This window comes from Pteropus medius, unplaced genomic scaffold (genome assembly GCF_902729225.1).
Source record: "Pteropus medius unplaced genomic scaffold, Ma_sr-lr_union100, whole genome shotgun sequence".
In the NCBI taxonomy this organism is placed as follows: Eukaryota; Metazoa; Chordata; class Mammalia; order Chiroptera; family Pteropodidae; genus Pteropus; species Pteropus medius.
Window position 1 is genome coordinate 7,862,081 of NW_024347790.1, and position 20,997 is coordinate 7,883,077.

Consider the following 20,997-nt stretch of genomic DNA (forward strand, 5'->3'; position numbering starts at 1 on the left):
TGTTTCTTTAACCTATTATATACTGTCAATTGTTTTTTTTGTTTGTTTGTTTTTTTGTTTTTTTCCAATTTGTGTTTGGTAAGGGAAATGGTTTTATGGATGTTCTTTGAGGTCTCTATAGTTTTACTTTGGACTTTTTGAGCTAAAAAGATATTGAAAACAAATGGTTTTGAGGAGGAAATGGAGTGAGAATTGACATATTTGTGCCAAATTCCAAATGCTGAAGATGGGAGCTGAAAAGGTTCTACAGTCAATCAAAAGGAATGAAACGAATAGGCCATGTTGTTGATCCTTCTAGCAAGCCTCCTAGAGTATTAATTGCTGAACTAACCACACAGAGGAGACAACAAAGGTGGTTGGTTATTTTTATAAAAAATGCTTCCTACTTAGATCGTCTTTAAAACATTCTTAGCTTAAACTTATTATTAGTGACTATTTCCAGCATCACTTTTTAGAAGCAGTCCATTCTATCGCTTTCCTAGAAAAGTGCTGTAGGACTGAGGCCAACTCGTGGCTCTCCTGCTGGAGTGGCTGCAGTCGGGGGGTTTAGAGATAGAAAGTTGCTTTTCCACCACACTTAAATGGTAAGAGAAGAAGACAAAAACCCAGAGCTCATGTCTTCTTGCATTGGGTAACTATTCGGATACCCTAGAATTGCCTAGACTCATTTTTTTTTTAATGCAGTTAAGCACCACGAATTCTAATTTTGTTAAAGTGTAACCCCTTCTCATAAGTCTAGTACCCATTTGACACCGTACATAGATTTTACAATATTATTGACTATATTCCTTATGCTATACTTTACATTCTTGCGACTCTTTTTATATCTGGCAATTTCTATATCATAATCCCTTCTCCTTTTTCACCCATCTGTTTTGGGGTGATCACTTCGTAAGTTATATGAATGTCTAATCACTATGTTGTACACCTAAAGCTAAAATAATGTATGTCGGCTATAATGGATGAAATAAAAAAATTTAAAAAACAATAAAGACAGAGGCAAAATGAAAATAAAAAAAAAAAAAGGAACCACCTCCTCCTATACTTATATCTCGATGTACCTAAAATAGATTTCTAATTCTTAAAACTTAGGATACCTGAATTGGAGTTGGAGGCTCATCTCATGAACTGAGTAATCACTGGTGTGTTATGATAACATAAAATACTGGTATAATTTCCTTTATGTAATGAATTTTTGCCTGGAAAAAAATTGTAGGCAAATCAAAAATCTTCTAATTTAAAGGGCGGGGGGATGGAGGGGGAACAACCAGGGAAAGGAAAAGTATACTTCTTTGTGATGACTTTTATTGTGAAATTGACAATTGCTTTTATAAAACAAAAGCATTTTAATAATCTAAAAGTAGAATTTTATAATATATGTAAAATAATTTACGATCTAGAATATCTGAATTTATATTTTCACACGCCTTCCTTTCTTACAAAAGAAAACACACTCGTATGTAATAAAATAGTAAGAAGATGAAGAACTTTGTTAGGAATAATAAGTAAATAACCAGCCCATTCATCCACCTCTGGAAGATTTTCAGCTTTCACTGACTATCACCTTGATCGGTGCCAAAAGGTCTTGCCTAATTGGTATTCTCTGTGAACAAGGCTTCCCGAGTCTCAAGTTTTCTAGATATTTGACATGACTTTTTTAAGCAACAAAACTTTTTAAAATTTGTAATGCGTTTGAATTTAAATCTTCTAAAATCCTTCCCTCTCATCCTTCTGAAACTGATCGTACCATTATTAAACTTTGGGGATGGAGTAAAGTTATCATTTTGCGTAAGAGGCCATCATACGCTTCAGGGTGGTGTTGTCGGGGCCCCCTAGGAAAGATGGAGTGCTTGCCCCACTCACTGAGTAAAGCCTCGGGTGGCAGTGTCTTTTGGGTATTGATGCATTTTGTCAACTCCTTATTGGCAGACTGTCAGCATGAATTTTCACTACGTCTGGAGACATGATTGGCAGGGCCAGTCTTGCCAACGTTCTCTTCAGACCCTTTCCTTTCAGTCAGTTAAAACTATCCATACCAGGTAATTTTATCAAATTTTATATAAAAAACTGTAAGTGAGGGCCCGAGGCCTCTTCTTTAAGTACTTTTGGTCCTCAGAGGCTATTTATTTTCGTTTTTTTCTCCTGATAGTTCTCATGTGCATTCTGCCTATGTAAATTTCCTAGGAATTCAAGTTATGGATAAGTGAGATTGTAGCTGCTAAGTGACTCACAGGCAGGGAGTGTACACAGAAGACCCTCTGGACAAAGGGACAATCCGCTTCCTGGGAGAGGGGTGGCACGAGATTCCATCACCTTACTCAGAATGACATGCAGTTTAAAACGTGTGAATTGTTTATTTCTGGAATTTTCCATTTAATATTTTCGGACTGCGGTTGACCATGGGTGACTGAAACCATGGAAAGCGAAACTATGGATAAGGGGAGGAACAACTGCCTTTTCAACTTCCAGTAGCATTTTTCACCTCAGGCCTTTCATATCGACCATCTTCTGTGCAAAAAATGTTATTCTACCCCAGAATGCCCATGGCTCACTCCCTCACCCTCTTCAAGTCTGTTCAAACGTCACCTTCTCCACGAAGCCTACCATGAAAATACAGTGTTTACGATTGCACCCACGCACACACACATATTCTCAATTCTCCTTTCCTAAGGCCCTTTTTTATAGCGCTTACTTTATAACATACTATATAACTCGATCGTTGTGTTTATTGCTTATTTTCTGTCCACCTCTATGACCAGCACCGATGAAGGGAGCACCTTTGTCTGTTTAATCCACAGGTACATACCAAGCATCTAGAATAGTCCCCATCCCATAGTGGGCATTCAGGGGGAAAATGGGCTTACAACTGAAATGAAAGAGTATTGTGAAAAAAAGAAAGTCTATCTGACATCAACCGACACCCAAAACTTAAAACAGAAAGTGATCATCTGTATTGTTTCGTTTTTACACAGTTTGGATGACAGAAGCAACAGTGGAGACTTTACCTGAGTCTTTATGAGTTTTCTATTCATACTTTTCATTCTTTAGTATCTACATAATAAATGTCACAAAATGGATAAAAATATGACAAGGCAAGGACTCAGAATAAAAAATGACGATTTGAAGGCATAAGAAAAGAGGTTAAGAACAGCCAGAATCGCGTATTTGAAGCGATAAAAGGAGAAAGAAAAGTAAAATGATTATTTAAGTGAATAAATAAAAAGTTAGAAAGCCGAAACAACTCCATATGGAGAAACAGATGAAAATGGAACCCAAGAAGCAATCATGAGTTTTATAGAAAAATGGATTCCATTTAATTAAGACACCATTGCCCACCCTTTCTTGATTCACTGCTCATGTTTTTGACAATTCTCAATTTGTAATACTTTTTGGAAAGGAAAAAGTTAATTTTTGAAAGAGGAAATGTCATTTTCAATTACATTTCATGTTATATTTACCTGTACACGTCTATCCAATTAGTAACATCAAAGTTTTGCATTATTTATGCAAGTACCTGAGAGAATTATTCTTGGTTGACATTCTTCTGAGGGGCAGGTCCTATATATTATAATATTTTCAACTATTAATTTATAACATCACTGCCATCTGTTGGATCTGATCAGAATTAGAGTTTTTAAGTTATCCCAAGAATGAAAAGGGTTCAGTGTTTTTCATTTCCCTTTGTTAACACTAACCAAATTTTGGCTATTGGTAAATTATGAAGAGATTAGAAAATAGTATGATTATTGACGATATTTTTCAAAAGATACAATTATTTTAGGAAATAAAACAATAAAATAAAATATAAAAAGTAACGACTACAATTATTTTAATACATATAGAGAAGTAAGTAGAAACTGTGGTTTTGCTATAGAAAATACGTAATCAACGCCATTATTTACACATAGATTATACTAATTCTGATTCTTCGTCATTATTCCATGCTATGTCCACAAAGAATTGGGTGATTTTCCTAAATCTTAAAGACCCCTTCTGTCTCCATTTCCTTGCTTTTTATTTTTAATTTTTATACCCCTTCTTGACTTCCCTCAACATCAGTGACTTAAGAAAGTTCTAATGGGAGCATATATAGTGGTTACTTTAAAAAAGAAAAATGATGGATGGCTGAGCCACTGCTGGCCTCCACAATAGCAGAGACAAAGAGCTCCTCCCTAGGGACTGTCGTGCCGTTGTGTGACGTATGGTCAAAGGAAGTCAGGAAACATTAAGGAATACACCCCAAAAGGACTCCAGATAGAGACAGAATACCCCCAAACTATATGGATGTGCTCTTGAGTGCTTTGGGAACTTTCGAATGTCCTTATTATATATGGACGACCTGTCCTTTTCGTATTATCAGTATTAATATTTCTTCTCACTCACATAAAAATAAAGCATTGGCTGAATTTTAATACCTAGTAGAATTATTCATGCAGTACCATGCCTAAGAAAGCCATGTCACTTGTAGAAAAAATATTTAAAAGGTATGCCTTGTCCAGAAAAGTAAGCATTTCAAGAAAAGACAGAACTTCATTTATTCACAGTGACCCAGACCCTATCAGTCATGTCAGCATTGTCAGAGAAGAGCCTGATCTTAAGTGACTTCTTGGAATGTTAAATCTCTCTAGTGTGCACAGAAAGCACTGTTTAAGGCTTTTTGCATGTGTTTGTTTGTTTTTCATTCCCACCCCATTAAATAGAGTTGGGGGAAGGTCATATATTTGTATATTTATTTTTTATCATTTCTTTTTATTTCGTCTATTCTGTAGATTTAAGTATAGACTAATGCCATTTCTTAGAATTGCCTATATTCTGTCGTGCATTTACAGCTGTAGTGCAGTGAATGATGATAGTCATTCTGAAGGGGGAGAAAACGCACCTTTCTTAAAGTTGGCAAAATAACACGTTTGACTCTCTCCCCCCATTCCTCTAAAGGAAGAGACGGGATATCTACTTTTGAGATGGCTAGAGATGTGTACTATCACCTTTTGAAAATAAATTTTAATGTCTGCTCTGGATCATATGTCTTAGCCAATACACACAGATTCACATAGAATAAGTAATCTTGTCACTTCGAATACTTTTTTTATTAAAAGAACATTGACCACAGAAATAACCCATAATGATTCACAAAATTAAAATAGTCTTATGAAAAAATGCAAACTCTTGTTACAGGCATGAAGTATCTATTGGACTTAATAACGCTACAGTTGTGTAGCTACTGTCTTTGTTGCCTAGGGTTTTTCACAGGAAAATGTTTTCAGAGTTCCATCTTGCTTTCTAACATGAGAGGAACTGTGTCTTCATACTGCCCCCTAGTGGCAGTTTGAGAGGAAGTGGGGGGAAGGGCAAAAAAAGATAATGGGAGAATTCTCCGTATTTTAGTGAAACACACACTAATTTAATTTGAAACACTCTCTGGTGTACCTAAAATAATATGTTAAAACATTATTAAAAGATGGTGATCTGGAAAGCGTTTCATTGTGATGCTTTTAAAGAGAGAACATTCTACTGTTAAATGTGTGTTAATAGATGTTTGGGTTTGTCTTTGTCCTTTTTTAAGGTGTTGTCACTTCGAAAAAGTATTGACATTTCCATTGTTCTGGTGGCTGCATATTTGCTGTGCTATATAACCATTAGGATAAATATAATAGGCTTGAACAACATAGATTGTAGTTACTATAGATTTTTTGCTCTCAACTGTATAAGAAAGAGATTATTTTGTTTTAAAATTCTTATTTATATCACTTTGTTGAAAGATGCTTCATCCTTTAAATTAGAATGCTCACATTATAAGCATCCTCCATGATAACCTGAGCTAGTTTCAAAACCTTTCAGGAAGTTCCCGTTCATATTAAGAATGTTTTAAACTTTTATATTAAGGATGATTGCTCAAGGAACTTATTTAAAGTGTTATTTACTGCTTTAAAAGTCTTATGAAATGAATAGAGAAAATGGATGGGCAAAGTCATTATTTCTTAACTTAAGAATTATTTCTGCATTATTTCTATCCCGATTTGCTGAGTATTCAGATACATTTTTCATCTCTACACCTTAGAGTCCAGATTCCTTCTCTGCCTGATGGAATGTTGTTATAACACAGGCTATTCTGGATTGTGAAAAGCATACTGGATTTGAAAAAATATACAGACTAAAAAGCTGGATTTTGCAATAAAACCAGTTGGTTCCACATCCCCGTTTTGTGTCAGTTGATGCCGACTCGGCCTTCATAAATAGTTTGAATTTTGTTGGCTACTAGTTTTGTGAGGCTAGTTGAAACTGTGAAATATTCAATTAGAAAATGACCCATGTGCTTTTATTACCTAGAGAGCAGAGGATGATACTTGGCTAACCTTATTTTAAAGTTGCTGGTACCTCTATCAGGTTTAATTTCCAACGTTACTGATTTTCAGAGGAAATTATCCAACAGTTTGCACGCTTTCGTATTTTGTGATTTTTCTCTCATGCTCTCTTTCAACTTGAAGCGGTACTTTAAAAACCTACATAAATTCCATTTTTACTCATCTTTGGCTTTTTATATGTCTTTTCTCAATATTTTCTTCCCTCTGGAAAATGGCATTTACTGCTCATTGATTACACCTACGCAGAAAGACTGGGGCGGGATTCCTGAGGAAACTGCCCAGCTCTAGCCCTGCAGGTGCTGGAGACTTGGCTGTCTAGCTGAAAAGTTATCTGAAAATGAAAATTTCACACACACATGCAAATTTGGAAATACAATTGCATTTTTCCATGATCCAAGAAATCTCAACAGGATGCAGGGAAAGCTCTGCCCTTGTGTCTCACTGAGTATGAGCGGATGATGATAATGGTAGCTGGCATGTGTGGGCCAGGCATTGAGCTAAGTACTCGAAATGGAATATATGATTCAATCTTCGAAGCAGTCCTGTGGGATAGGGAATATTATAATCATGTCCGTTTTACAGATGAGAAAACAGAGGCACAGTCTTTGCTCAAGGTCGCAGAGGTGAGGTGGACACTCATACCGAGACAGTATGCCCTGTACATCCAGAGGGAGCTTTCAGGAGTTAAAACTCTTAGTTTCCACCCTTGCATCTCTCTCTCTCTCAATCTCTCTCTCTCTCTCTCTCTCTCTCTCCTGCTCACTGCCTCCTTGACTCTGAACTCCAAATCTTCCCTTTGCCTTCCTAATCTCTTTGAATTCCTTCAGACTAGAATGGCCAGAGTTCCTCGAACTCCAGTAGGCACCTCTGGAGGAGTGAGTTTTCACCCTCTCCTTTCCTTCCTACCCTCCCACTTTCTCCCACGTTCCTCTCCCGTTATCCCTCTTCTTGTCCTCTTCCTCTTCCCCCTCCTCTTAAAAGGAGTAAGAAAAAGGGGAAAAATGTATCCAACAGCTAGAATGAATTTCCCACTATTTCCCTGAGGAATGATGAAGTGAATTAAATAAATTCTGGCTTATTCTCTCCCTCTTTTTTTTTTTTTAAGAAAACACTATACTTTTTGAAGCTTAAGAGATTGATAATTGTGGAAAAGGTAATGGACTAAAAGTCAGAACTCCCTGGTTTTGATCTTGTGTCTATTGATCGAATTGCTTTGTGAGCAAGTTTTTAGTCTCTCTAAATTTTATCTTTCTTAATGATAACAACAACAAAAAAGTGAATCTAGATTATGTATTATATTTTGTGCCTCTGAGTGATTACTCTCTTCTTCCCAGTATCACAAAGAGTCTGGAACACAACTCCCACTAGAAACTAGATGGAATCATGCTTTACTACTGTTATCATTTCATTCCAAAAGCTAAGGAAGTTATTACCTATGGAGTCAGGTTTCTTTTGTAATTATTTCATCATTACTCAAGTGTTCTTTATGTGCTAGGCACCGTCCTAGGCTGTGGGAAACATGGCAAAGGTTCCATGACACCGCTTTTATAAAACTTATATTTTAGTCAGGGAGATAGACAATACATGAAAGATTTTTTTAAAGGTAATTTCAGAAGTGATAACAGTATAGATTAAATAAAACAGCACAATGTCATGGAGAGGGGCATGCATGACACCGGGGCTGTGAAAGGGGTCATAGGGAATGGCACAGAGCTTATCAAAGAAGGCCACTCTGAAGAAGTGACATTCGAGCTGATGAGAATCAGCCAATCCTGCCAAATGCCGGGATTTTTTTTTTTTTTAATTTGCTGTCACACTAGGGCATTCAGCGTCCTTATTATTTAGTTAAGAAAATCAACAATATGGTATCTCTAATTACTTTGGGATTCTGTCCCTTGTCATCTACGGATATGTAAATAGACTGATTTCCAGGCTAAACAGAAACATTTGGTAACTGCAAAAGCCATTTATTATGATATTACAACACCTTGACCATTATTCCTATTCTATCAGGAAACAAGTCAGCCATGTAAAATGAAGACAGTCGTTCTTTGCGAATGGCAGCTGGTTAATTATTGGCAGGCATTCCAGCTTTGGAAACAGAAGGTGGCATGTATGGGAGCGAAGTATTGTGATTGAACAGATAGGTCAATAAGGATTCCATGTCACTTGTAAGAAAATTGCGTTTGATTTCCCTAGACTTTGATCGACTGCCTCATAATTGGTGACAAAAACCTGCATGCTGTTTGTGGAGGTGCTGCGTTTGCATGTATTCGTCTCTTTGCAACTAGCATTTCTCTCTTGAGAAACCATAATGTCACAGCAACTGTAGCAGAGAAGCACATTCTGAAAGTCTCGAAATCATGCACTAATGCGACATCAGTATACTAGAAATAATTTAGTTTCATATACTTAAAACAATTTTTTTTTGCATTATTCTTATTTTGCTATAGGCTACAAAACTTTACACATTTGTTTCTATGGCTGAGTTTTACTTTAATAATTATGTTACTTAAAAACTCTTCATTATAAGCATTTGCTGGCAATTAATTGGGATTCTCTTCCTCACTATTGATTAGCTTTTTAAAACAATATTTCTTAAAAGGGAGAAAATTCTCCTGGCTACTTTCGTCAGTCCTGGAGGTCAGCCAAGTTCGGGCACACCTTCCAGTCCTCTGCAGCTGTGCGGCCGCAGCAGGGTCATAGTCGCTTCAGACCCAGAAATTGATCAATTTGACGTACACACTCAACATCTTGAATCATTACCTTTGTTGAAAAACTGGCTGGAACGAGAATCAGGAATCCTGCTCACAGCATTCCAAATCTGGCTGTGATAACCAGGGGACCTGTTTCTCATAATGGCCAGTGCCCCACTCCCGAGCACCTGTATAGACTCATGGGAGTCTGCAAGGCTTAAACATGTCAACCCTGAGTCACTGCTGCCTGTGCACCTTTCTTGACCACTAGTAGTATGTCTGCTGCCAATCTGTCTTCCATGGTGCGACAGAACTCACAGAGACATATGAAAAGTCATGCTGGTGGGAATGGTTGCAATCACTGTTAACAAACAAGGTTCTGATTGCCAATATTACCATCTGTTCCGTCAGGTTCCGCATATTACCCTGTATGTGGGCTCTGTTAAACAGATTTCTGTACTGCCCAAGGTCACCCTCGATTCATGTAACCAGCCTTTGCAGATGTGTTAAATGGGGACCTCGAAACTGCAACAAAGATCAAATTCTAAGAGGTACCAAATAGTGTCTTCTAATGACACAACCGAAAGAGAGTCAATGATGTGTGCGAAGAAAAAATATAGACACCCTTTGACATGTGAAATAGATGGATCCCTAAGACGTTTTCCAAAATTCAAGATAAAACTTCACACAAAAATTTCTTCACCATATAATTACAGAAGCACTGGAGGAAGGGAGGCAACAACTTGATTTCAAGAGCAGATGTAAGTGATACCAGGGGCGATCCCAATTTTGTTGAGTCTTGTTCCTTCTTGCAAACTTAAAGCTGAGCTGAGTATTTCTCCCTCACCCCTTCTCAACACCCCACAGAGATTTTCTTCATCGCTCCCTTTGAGTTTATTCAAGCCAATTAAAATATACTGATCTTGTCAGCACTGGGGATATAAATAAGACTCAAACACTGCCGCTAAGAAGTAGGTACCAGGTGCAGACATAGCGCAGAGGAGGCAGTGATTAACGAGGAGGGGTAGTGATGGTCACAGATGGCTTCACAGAGGAAGGGATGGCTGAGCAGGTTTTGAAGGGTGAGCTGGAGTTCCCCCGGCAGACTTGCGGGAGGGTAGGGAAAGGTGTGTCGGGCATACGGAACATGAGTGCAAAGGCACACAGACACGAAATTGCACAGTATTTTCAGTGAGCCCAAAATAGACACTATTGGTGTAATTGGACTTTTCCTTAATAATGTTCTTAGTGTCCACACTGTAAGTGCATTTTCATTGTGGGGCTTGGGGACTTATATGAAAAACTTTGTGCTGAATTTCTTTCCATAATGTGCACTATAGAATAATATTTCAAGATGGCTGCCATTCTCTGGATTGTGAACATTTGTGCCAAACATCATTTTTTTAAACAAACAAAAAAGTGTATGTATGTTTAGCAACAAATGCTCTGAGCTCGTGTAAAAGAGACCTAACCTAGTTTGGGGGTCAAAAAATTATTCCTTGGGGAAGAGACATTTGTACTGAATCTTGAAAGATAAAGAGGGGGATATTCAGGGTGCAGAGTAGGTCAGGATGTGGAAAGAGCATACGGGAATAGCCTGCGTTGAGAGAGAGCTGGCATATCGCAGGTCGTCAGAGGCCCAGAGCACAGAGCAGCCGGAAGGGGTGGTGGGGCACGTGGGCAGGGAAGGGAAGCAGCCTCAGCTCCTGCAGGGCCTCAAGGCCATGCAGAAATCAGGGACTTCATTTGAGCAATGGGAAACCATGGAAGTTCGACAAAGGGGAACAATATGATCATATTTATTATTGTAAAAGATCACTTTAGCTGTAAGATGGAGAAAGGATTGGAGGAGAATGTGGAGAAAGGATTAAAGGGGAAGAGAAGAGACCTGTTAGGAGAGTATTTATACCAATCCACAAGAGAGAATATTGGATTGGATTCAGTGGAGAGATGGAGATGGAAAAAAGGGAGAAATCTGAGAAATATAGAAGAGGAAAATAGTCCAAACTTGGTAATAGATTGGATACACATGACATGTCAAACTTCACTTCTTCATACATATATCAAATGATATAAACAGATGTTTTTATACATGCCCTGTGTTGGTGTTTAGCTTGGTTCTTTTTTCGATTTACATTTTAAACTTGATTAAGCTCCAACTGGATGGAGACTAATGATAGTAAATATCAGAAATTACTTTCAGATTATCGTGATGACATATGACCCTATAATTCTGGATTTTGTAACAAAGCAGTTTGACTTCTGTCCCGTTCATTTGGATATTGCCATTATGATCTAGGAAACTGAAATGTGTTTTAAAAATATGGCAGGCTTCAGCTCGTATATATATATAAGACAGAAAAAGAAAAGAGAAAGTCTCGGGTTTGAAAGACAAATTAATGCAAGTCTTTTTAAAAAGTATAAATTCTGCACTTTCTCTAATTGAAATTAGTGTTTTTTAAGATAAGAATAATAGCTTGACTTTTTACTATAAAAATTTAATTTCAGCATTGCTTTTTACGCGTAAATAGAGCTGCACGTAAATTATGGGCAGATATGTCCACGTCATGCAAGTGGTTCTCGCGGTGCACGTATGATTCGTCTTTCTGTGCTGGCAGTGATGTTCAATTTAGTAAAAGCTGTATTCCACTGTGTACTAGAATCTTTGTTTTTTTAAACAGCTAGACGTTTTATGTACTTCCCTTTACTGCCCCCATAAAGAGCAAAGAAAAGAGCAGAAGGTGGATTATAAATGAACCAAGGCCAAATCTCACTCTGTATGCTGAAGGTAGAGACAAGAAACCCACGCAGAAAGGCTGTGAGCCGAGGCACACCTGATGAAAATTCCTGTGTCTCTATGACCGCATTTTTTTAATAAACAAGAGAAACTGAAACGATGTGGCACAACTCTATATACTCACTTATATTTTCTAAAAGCTCCCTGATACACGGAAAAGACAAGACCTTTGAGGATTTATTGGTATGCATTTACCTAATCTACTTCTGGCTTCTGTCATGGATGCCACTGAAATACCTCCACTGTTGGCTCTTTCTTTCCTCTCCAAGATATTTTACAAAGTGAACATTGTTGAAGGAAAAACCACTAAGTGACCAAGGATTTGTGCATTTTAGCCAAGGCATGTTTATAATGATTGAAAACTACAAAGCATCTGGTTTAAGGAAGTGATTGCATTAAGTGCTTGAAAATAAAGCAAAGGAAAAAATGATTTTTGAAAAAGTTCAAGTATATATTAACTAATAGAATACATGCATAATTTAAAATTCTTGCTGGCAGTTTTTTTTTTTAAAAAAAGATGCAGTGTTTCAACTAAGTTAAATACGAGAAGTTTCTGATAAATATATCAGAGCCCCCAAAATTTCCCTTATTTATAAAATCAAATGACCACCATGTCAATTAATAATAGGAGAGAGAATTAAAAATGAAATTATCTTAAAAGTGTTTATTATATCCCCTAGGAAAGGAAATTAAATGCTGGCCCTCAGTTATCATAGTGAGATGTAAGGCCTTCCTCCCAATATTTTTATATCAACAAATTCTGATTACATGTCATTTAAGGGACACCTTCTCAGAGATTCCGCAAGAACGGGTTAAATGTACACCAAGTATGGGAGAAATGGAACGAGGTGCTGATTTTGCCTTGGTATCAGTATGATGTGTTTTCTGGATGGTCTGATATGAACCAAGGGTGGGAGGTGCCTTCAAGGTCAATACCAACCACGCCCTTCATTCTCCATAGCTGCCATGGCTAGTCATTTCATTCCTGCCCATTCCCTGCTGTCCAGGCTCCTCGATAGCTGGTCTGTGCCGTAATCATAGCTTCCTTTCACTTGGAACTAACAGTCTCTTTATCAAGATTCTATTTGTTTTCTCTTTGATGGACAATGCTGGTAACTTCTGCTCTTGAGGTTGTGAGTTCCTCTTCACAATCAGCAAATTTGACAGTACCAAATTAAATGGATTTCTTTGGCATACAGGGTGATAGGTTAAATCCTATAGCCTCACTTGTTTTTTTCAATTTTGGTTATTAATATCCTAAATTAAAAAAAAGTGGGTCAAATATAAACTTAAAAGAGATGTTGATATTATTAGAGTCTCAAGTATGCTTTTATTCTTGATTACCTCTATCCCCATGATGACTTAAATGGATTTTAACACATAGTTTAGGGTCGTCCTTTAAAACCAGGATGCTTTATATATCTTATTGCTTAGAACATCTCTTATTTGAAGCCATTCCAAACATTACAACACATACTTAAATAGTTTTCCACTCGTTAAAATGATCTCTTCCTGATTTTCACTTATTTTATGAACTTTTTAAGTATTTACAAAGCAAGGACTATAGAATGTATGGTGTTCTTAAAAGGAAATTTAGGCTTTCTAATTCTAAGAAAATATTAGTATATTAATGAATAACTGTAGTCTTTTTATACTAGAAATAGGAAATTTAACAACTGAATATGCCTACGAGACTGAATTTATCTACTTATGTCAATAGCATGGATTTGATTATTGCTTTCTAATTTGTAAAAGCAACATTCACATGCAAAATGATTTACTGCCTTTAAATGTTAAACACTGCCTACAATTAACAACCCAATTTGAAAAAAGGAGATGGGCTAAAGAATTTTAACTTAAGATTTCCCGTGCTCACTCATTTCTATTTAAAGCGTTGTTTTCCCACTAGTTAGGAATATTTTAATAGACTTTCTTTGAATAGTATCACTGATTTAAAAAAATCAACAGCTATAAAGGGTTTCTAAGACATTTTTCTATAACGAAAAGCTGTAAGTGTAGGAAAAGGATTATTTAAATTCGTTCATATCTGACATTTCCCCAGACTCCATTTAAATCGCTAGCACCTCAATCCTGGGCTCATCTCATTGTAAATTCATTTATTTCTAAAATTGTATGTATGTACCCGTTTGTTTTATAAAGCTCAGTTGAACACTCCTAAGATAACTTCTTGCATTTGGATGAATGACACTCGTTTCTCCTTCATTGACCCAGCGCTGCTGCCGAAGCCGATGGTATTGATCCATTAATAAACACCCTGTCCAGTAAACGAGACGGCGCCATCGCCAACGCCGCCACGGTGCTAACGAACATGGCAACGCAGGAGGCGCTGCGCGTGAGCATCCAGAGTCACGACGTCATGGGCGCCCTGCTCAACCCGCTGCGTTCCGCCAACACGGTGGTGCAGAGCAAAGCCACCCTCGCCGTTGCTGCGACTGCGTGCGACGCCGAGGCCCGGGTGGAGGTGAGAATCTTAATAACATTTGCTCTCATGTTTCTGGTCTGGACTTGCGGGTGGATTAATTCGAAACATTTTCAAGTGTCCGAACCCATCCGTCATTTGAGTCCTTCAAAACTGGTGCAACGCTTTGGAAAACGAATGGGCGTTACCTAGCAAAGAAGGCAAGAATACCCCGTAGAAACAGCATTCTAAGTACGCGGGCGGAAGACAATCTCTTGCCTCTGTGCTCCAGGAGGCATTATGTAGAATATCTAAACAACTGGAAATAGACCAGTTGTCCAATTGTTAAGAGAATGGTATATTCACAAAATGGAATCTCACATCGTTGAAAGTGAATGAACTGTAGCTACAGAGGTCAGCAGAGATGAATCTCAACAAGACTAATGCTGAGCAAAATCTAGTTGGCAGAAGGATTTATCTTATGATTCCGTTTATATAACATTAAGAAATGCACAAAGCTAAGAAATGCTGTTTTGGCATACAGTCATATAAGCTAAAACTATAAAGAAAAGTTTTAAAGAATGATTAAACCCGAGTTCAGGGAAATGGTTTGCTCTTGGGGGATTGAGGGTGTGGATGTGATTCAGAGGAGGACACGGGTTCAAGGTCATCGAAATGTGCCATTTCTTAAGCCGGGTGGTAGACAAACACGTGTGCCTTTTACTGTGATTTTTGAAATTATACATATGGATTACGCAGACTCTTTTGTTTCTCTTACATTTCAAAGTTTTAATACATGGAATTGCGTTTTTTACAAGTCCATCACATAAAAGTGTTTGGTCTTTGTGGTTGGTTCTATTAAGTTTTCGTAAGGATTTGATATAATCCTACAAACGGCCCTTTATCTTTTGCTTTTCTCATATTGATTTGTCACCGTGGCACTCATTCAAACAGACTAGGACTTTGTTCCTCTCTCCTTAATATAAGAGACAACAGCTACCATTAATTGAGCACTTACTATGCACCAGGCACTGTACTAAGCACTTTACATTCATTTAAGCGCTACTCAAAATAGGTATGTTTGTAATCCCCATTTTATTTATGAGGACAATGAGGCTTAAAGAAATTATGTGCTCCAAGCCAAGCTGGCAAGTGATAGCTCAGGGATATGAGAACACATCTTCCTGAGTTCAGAGCCCATGCTCTCACACCACGCTGTCTGCTCAGACAACTACCAAGTCATTCCTCTTCTGTCTTCTTCGTGCCCATTGACTCAGTTACTTGTGTTCATCCATTAAAGTAGTAACATAGCCACCGAATATTAATTTAGCCACCAGCTACCATGTGCCAGACACTATGCTAGGCATCGGGAACACAGGGTCTTGGTCATACCTCTGTTCGAGTTGCAGAGTAGTCCATCCGTTTCCTGGAATATTGCCAATGACTCTTTAATGCTCTCCCTACCCCTGCCACCTCCTCTTTCCTGCAGTGCCTCCAGACTGTCTTTCAAATATGTGGCCCTCATCACATCACCACAAGTCTCCGGTGGCATGCCTTTGCCCCATGGTAAAAATTAAGCAGCTCAGCGTGATATGCAAGGATTCTCAGTGAAAGGCACCCGCCTACATAAGCCAAAGGTCTCTCTCCAGGCGGAGCCCTATGCTCCAGAAATACCATACTATTCATCATTCTGTTAGTTGCTCTATTCTCTTACTTATACCTCTTTGACTTCTCTGCTTCGGAAGCTAGTCTCACTTTTGTCCACCTGATAAACATCTGTTTCTCCTTCAAAACCCAGCTGAGCCATCCTGTCCTCAAATTTGGGTGCATCTTCCTCTCTGCTCCCATTACGCCCTATGCAGGCCTCCTGTGTCTTCCATCTCACATTATGTGGTTCTTGTGTGAGAGACTGCGGTAAGCTCCTTTAGGAAAGGGGACTGTGTCCATGTCACTAATACACACCTGGCACATAGCGTATGCTCAATAAACGGTTGTTGAATGAGGAAATGAAATGAATGACTGAATAGAGGAGTGAATGGAGGGATTAATAAATGAATTAGATTTTTGCCAAAAGAACACATGGAGTTAGATTACCATCGTGTATTATATTCAAAAATAAAAATGTTCGGAAATTTGGCTCCCTAAGCATAAGATACTTTCGGAAATGTTTCTAAGCTGCCGAAGTTACGTAATCCCTGCCAGAGTCCCGACGTGTGAGAAGAAAGTGGTTGGAGAAGGATCATATCTCGCAAGGGCTATTGTCTTCAGGTACCATACGTAGAGACTGGCAGAATATTCTTTTTGTCCTCCAGGCTCAAATGATGGAGTATATTGCATTTCATACAGTGAAACAAGAGCTGTGTCAAATCTTTTTTTTTTTTTTGTAGTTGGAATAATTTTATGCATGAGTGACATCTATTAATAATATAATTAATGTAGTTCTGTCCAGTTCTCTTATTCTTTTCTTCTCTTTTTCACTTTTTGGAGAAACGCAGAGAAATGCGAGGATGACAGAAATGGGTCTCTTTCTAGGGAACTGCTTCGGTATTGCTTTGGCCACACAGCCGACTTGGTGGCAGTGTTCAGTGACACAGGTGGCACTTGCCTGCGTTGGTTCCTCTTACCCAGCCTTGGGGACTGTATTAGTTTCCTATTGTTGCCATAACGGATCACCACGACTTAATGATTTAAAACACTAGGAATTCACTATCTTGCAGTTTGGAAGGTCAGAAATCTGAAAATGGGTCTCATGGGCTAAAATCGAGGTGTTGGCAGAGCTGTGTTCCTTGTGGAGACGTTACGGGAAAACCCACTTCCTGGCCCTTTCTAGCTTTTACCAGCACCTGCGTTCCTTGGCTGTGGTCCCTTCTCCCATCGCTCCAACTTCTGCTTCCTACCCACTCTTTTCTCTGCTCCTCACACCCTTGTCTTCCTTTCTAAAGACCCTCGTGATTACACTGGGCCCACCCGATAATCCAGGATGATCTCCCCATCTTGACTCCTTAACTTAATCACACCTGCAAAATTCCTTCCTGGAACAAAGATATCATCAGGGGACCATTCTTCTGTCTACCTCAGGGCCAAATAGACACTCAGCGTTGAGGATCCAAGTGAATAAACACAGGACATCCTACCTGTAGACAGCGAGAAGCTGGCTCGCTCCCCAGTCCTACCCTGTGCAAGATCACAGGGACCTCCCTCAATTACTTTACTGTGGCCTCTTATTAACTTTGAACAGAAAACTAGGCTCCCGTCTCTAAGTGTCTGCAATTGATTTCTCCCCTGACTTAAATAAATCTAAATACGTACACATCCTAAAATGTTTTTACATAGCTACAACCTTTAAACAATCAAATAATGATACATTTGTTAAAGCATAAGGTTTATATTCTCCTAATGCATAAAAGGTCGGTTTCTACTCTCAGTTAAGGAATTCAGGTGGATTGGAGCCCCTCGTCGAGCTCCTGCGCTCGAAGAACGATGAAGTTAGAAGACATGCCAGCTGGGCTGTGATGGTCTGTGCCGGCGATGAGCTGATGGCCACCGAATTGTGCAGGCTCGGGTGAGTGGAGCTGTCTCAAGTTTCTGGCTCCGATGAAGAGCAGAAGATGAAGAAGCACACGCTTTAGGACCAAGGAAGGTCAAGCGGTGTCTGCGCTCAGCCTCTCAGTCTGTGGAGTGCTCAGGGGGCTCCGCATGTCACAGCACAGGCCTGACCTGTGAAGGGGGTGCCTGGTGGAAGTGGGGTCCTCCTGCAGTCCTCCCCACCTCGGGGTCTCCCTCGCCACCTTTACGAAATCGTCTTCAACGTTCCCATTTCCATGTTTTCAGCTTGAGAAACGCATCTCTTTCATTTGCCTCTGCGATTGTAGCACAATCCTATCTGTCTCCCGACTGCCAAGGCTAAAATAAAATGGGTGCCTCACGACGACCATCTGTTTTTCTCCCTCCCCGACCCAAACTTTTTCATCACAATTACACACTTGGCCATCCTCGCCAGATCAGTCCTTACCAACAGCAGACGAGGTAGTTGCTTTTAGCATTTCAGCAGGTAGAGTTTTTTGGTACCACAAACAGTTTTACCCTACTTCTAGCCATTTTTATTCTTCATAGATATTGCCTAATTAGCTACAAAAGTTGGGGTCCAATGCTAATTTTGCTTTGAATGAAGAATTTTTTTTGGAAAGTGTCCTACTCAACGGTTTGAAGAGTTATCACAAGGCGTGTATGTTTTTAAGGATTGAAGAGTTATCACAAGGCGTGTATGTTTTTAAGGATTGATTTGTCTTTGTAACCCTGTCAGTATTATTTTATCTAAAAAGACAGGATGCTTTAACTTTTCCGTTTCAACCTTTCATTCAGGATCTTAGCTAGGTATATAAATGAGATCTTAATGTGGGATCGCGTATGTAAAGCAAATAATGCCTTTTACTTATATCAACAGGGCTTTAGATATCCTTGAGGAAATTAATCTATCAGTAAGTCGAAAAAATAAATTCAGTGAAGCAGCTTATAACAAATTACTCAACAACAACCTGTCTCTAAAATATAGCCAGACCGGCTATTTGTCATCAAGTAACATAATTGGTGATGGATTCTATGATTATGGTCGGGTAAGTGGGAGCACTAATTTATTTTTTTTAATATATATGATAATAATTTTTCCTTTAATCACGATGCCATTACATTGCAATTTCATAACCACCTAACATAATTTATATTTTTTTAAAGACCAAAACTTGGAAACCGGAACTTCATCCTTAACTTTGTCTGACTATAAGATTTTGCGTTCGCGTATGCTTTTAACTAGAATCTGATTAGTTTTGCTTAAATCAAGTTGCTACGCTAGTTCAAGTTTCAGAGAAGACATGAAAGAAGCAGCATTTTTAGTTTTTGGAGTTCTCTTACTTCTAGAGCTCAGTGTTGATGATAAGGACAGAAGTATGAATTTTTCATTTTATTAATTCTAATCTAATTGAAATTAACCAAATTGTAATGCTGAATTTTTAAAAATGTAATGTAGAAGAATTCTTTTACTTAACTGCATTTTTGATTATGATATTTAAAACAATATATAGTGCAATTCAGTGTTAATATTGAGAGAACGGGAAGCTAAAAATTAGAATCTTGAAGACTTTTTGACATTGCTGCTTAAGCCAGCATTTTCTATTTCTTCTGGAAACCAAAAGCAATAAGAATGGGGGAAATTTTTAAACCCATAAATTCCATTTTAGGCCAAAACTAGGAAACAGATATTATCCGCAGATTTCAAAAAAAATTTAAGAATTCCTAAAAGTCCCTGAGATCAGGCAGAACATATTCAGGAGAAAGAATGGGGACGGGGGTGGGAAGAAGCACAGGAGAGCTAGTTGTGGCAGATCCTAGAAAACACCACAAAAAATATACTTCCTAAGGTGATGGAAGAACTCAGAAATACAAAAGCCAGACGCATGTGTTTGCCAGGCCCATGCAGAATCTCAGAAACTGGGTGAGCAAGGCTGGCAGCGGAAGCCCTCTCGGACCAATTTGGTTCAAAGAAGCAGAGGAGATGGGGCCATAAAAAGAATCACACAGCTAAGCCATGTTTGCAGGAAACACTCTGTCATGGTTATGGAAGTACAGGCCTTTTGAATAATGAAAAACAGCTAGCCTAAAGCTTCATTTCAGCTCTTCCTTCTGCTTCCCTGGCCACCATTGCCACCATACCCTACAACACACACACACACACACACACACACACACCCCACGGAGAAATCACTGCTCTGAGAAGCCCATCTCATTCAATGACAGATCATTTAAAAAGGACTGGCACAACGTCAGTACAAAGACGTTTTCAGAAAAATGAGAGAAAGAGCAGAAAAAAACAACAGAGAACGCGTGAGAAAAATGTTGCCATGGATCAGAAAACTAAGATAAAATGTATTTATTCATGAGTTTTTTTAAAAGTTCAAGAGACAGTATCCTTTATAAAGGAGAATTCTCTGATTCATTCATTCTAATATTGTAGATTTCGAATATGTCAGTGAACGAGAGAAGGATCTCTCCTGTGACACCACTGGGAAAAGACAGACAATAAACATTACAATTAAATAAATTATGTCACGTGATTGAAATGATAAGAGCTATGGGGCGGGGGGAAGCAGAGCAGAGCTAAGGGGCTCTGTCGTGCCAAGGAGAACTGGGGTCGATGGTTGTAATTTTCGAAATTATGGTCAGGGAGGCTTCACTGAGAGGTAACACCTGATCAAAAGTATGGAAAAGGTGCAGGGGACTTAGCTAAGGAGACATCTGGGGGAGAGCTCTCTAGGCAGAGGAATCGAGCTCTAGGGTATAAACATGCTTTGTGTGTTTAAGAAACAGCAAATTCCGTGTCTGTCGCTGGAGCTGAGTGAACCAAGGGGCAGAGTAGTGGAGACTAAATCAGAGAGGCAAAGAGAGACTAGATGGTGTAAGTTCGGGAGACCACTAGAAGGATTTCGGCCTTGACTCTGAATGATGTGGGAAACCGTGGCAGGGTCTGGGCAGGAGAACGACATGCTCCGTCTCATCTTAAAAGGATCATGAAATGTATCTTAGATAAAAGAGGAATCTAACTATAAGATGGTTGGGAAAAGAGTTCAGAAAGTATTGTGGTCTAATCTTCAGCAGGCTGGTAAAATTGCTAGTATAGGGCTTCGTCTAGCTTATTTTCAGATATCCTCACAACATTTTTAGCAATCTGTT

The 20,997-nt window shown here is 38.7% G+C and overlaps 1 protein-coding gene across 1 annotated transcript in view; it reads left to right on the plus strand.

The window, feature by feature from the left end:
* Positions 1–20,997, plus strand: part of ARMC3 (armadillo repeat containing 3) — a 74,577-nt gene that overhangs the window by 40,810 nt on the left and 12,770 nt on the right. Inside the window, exons 11-13 of the mRNA XM_039877566.1 lie at positions 14,088–14,337; positions 17,700–17,836; positions 18,719–18,887. Coding sequence (XP_039733500.1) covers positions 14,088–14,337; positions 17,700–17,836; positions 18,719–18,887 — 556 coding nt within the window. The remainder of the gene's footprint in view (positions 1–14,087; positions 14,338–17,699; positions 17,837–18,718; positions 18,888–20,997) is intronic.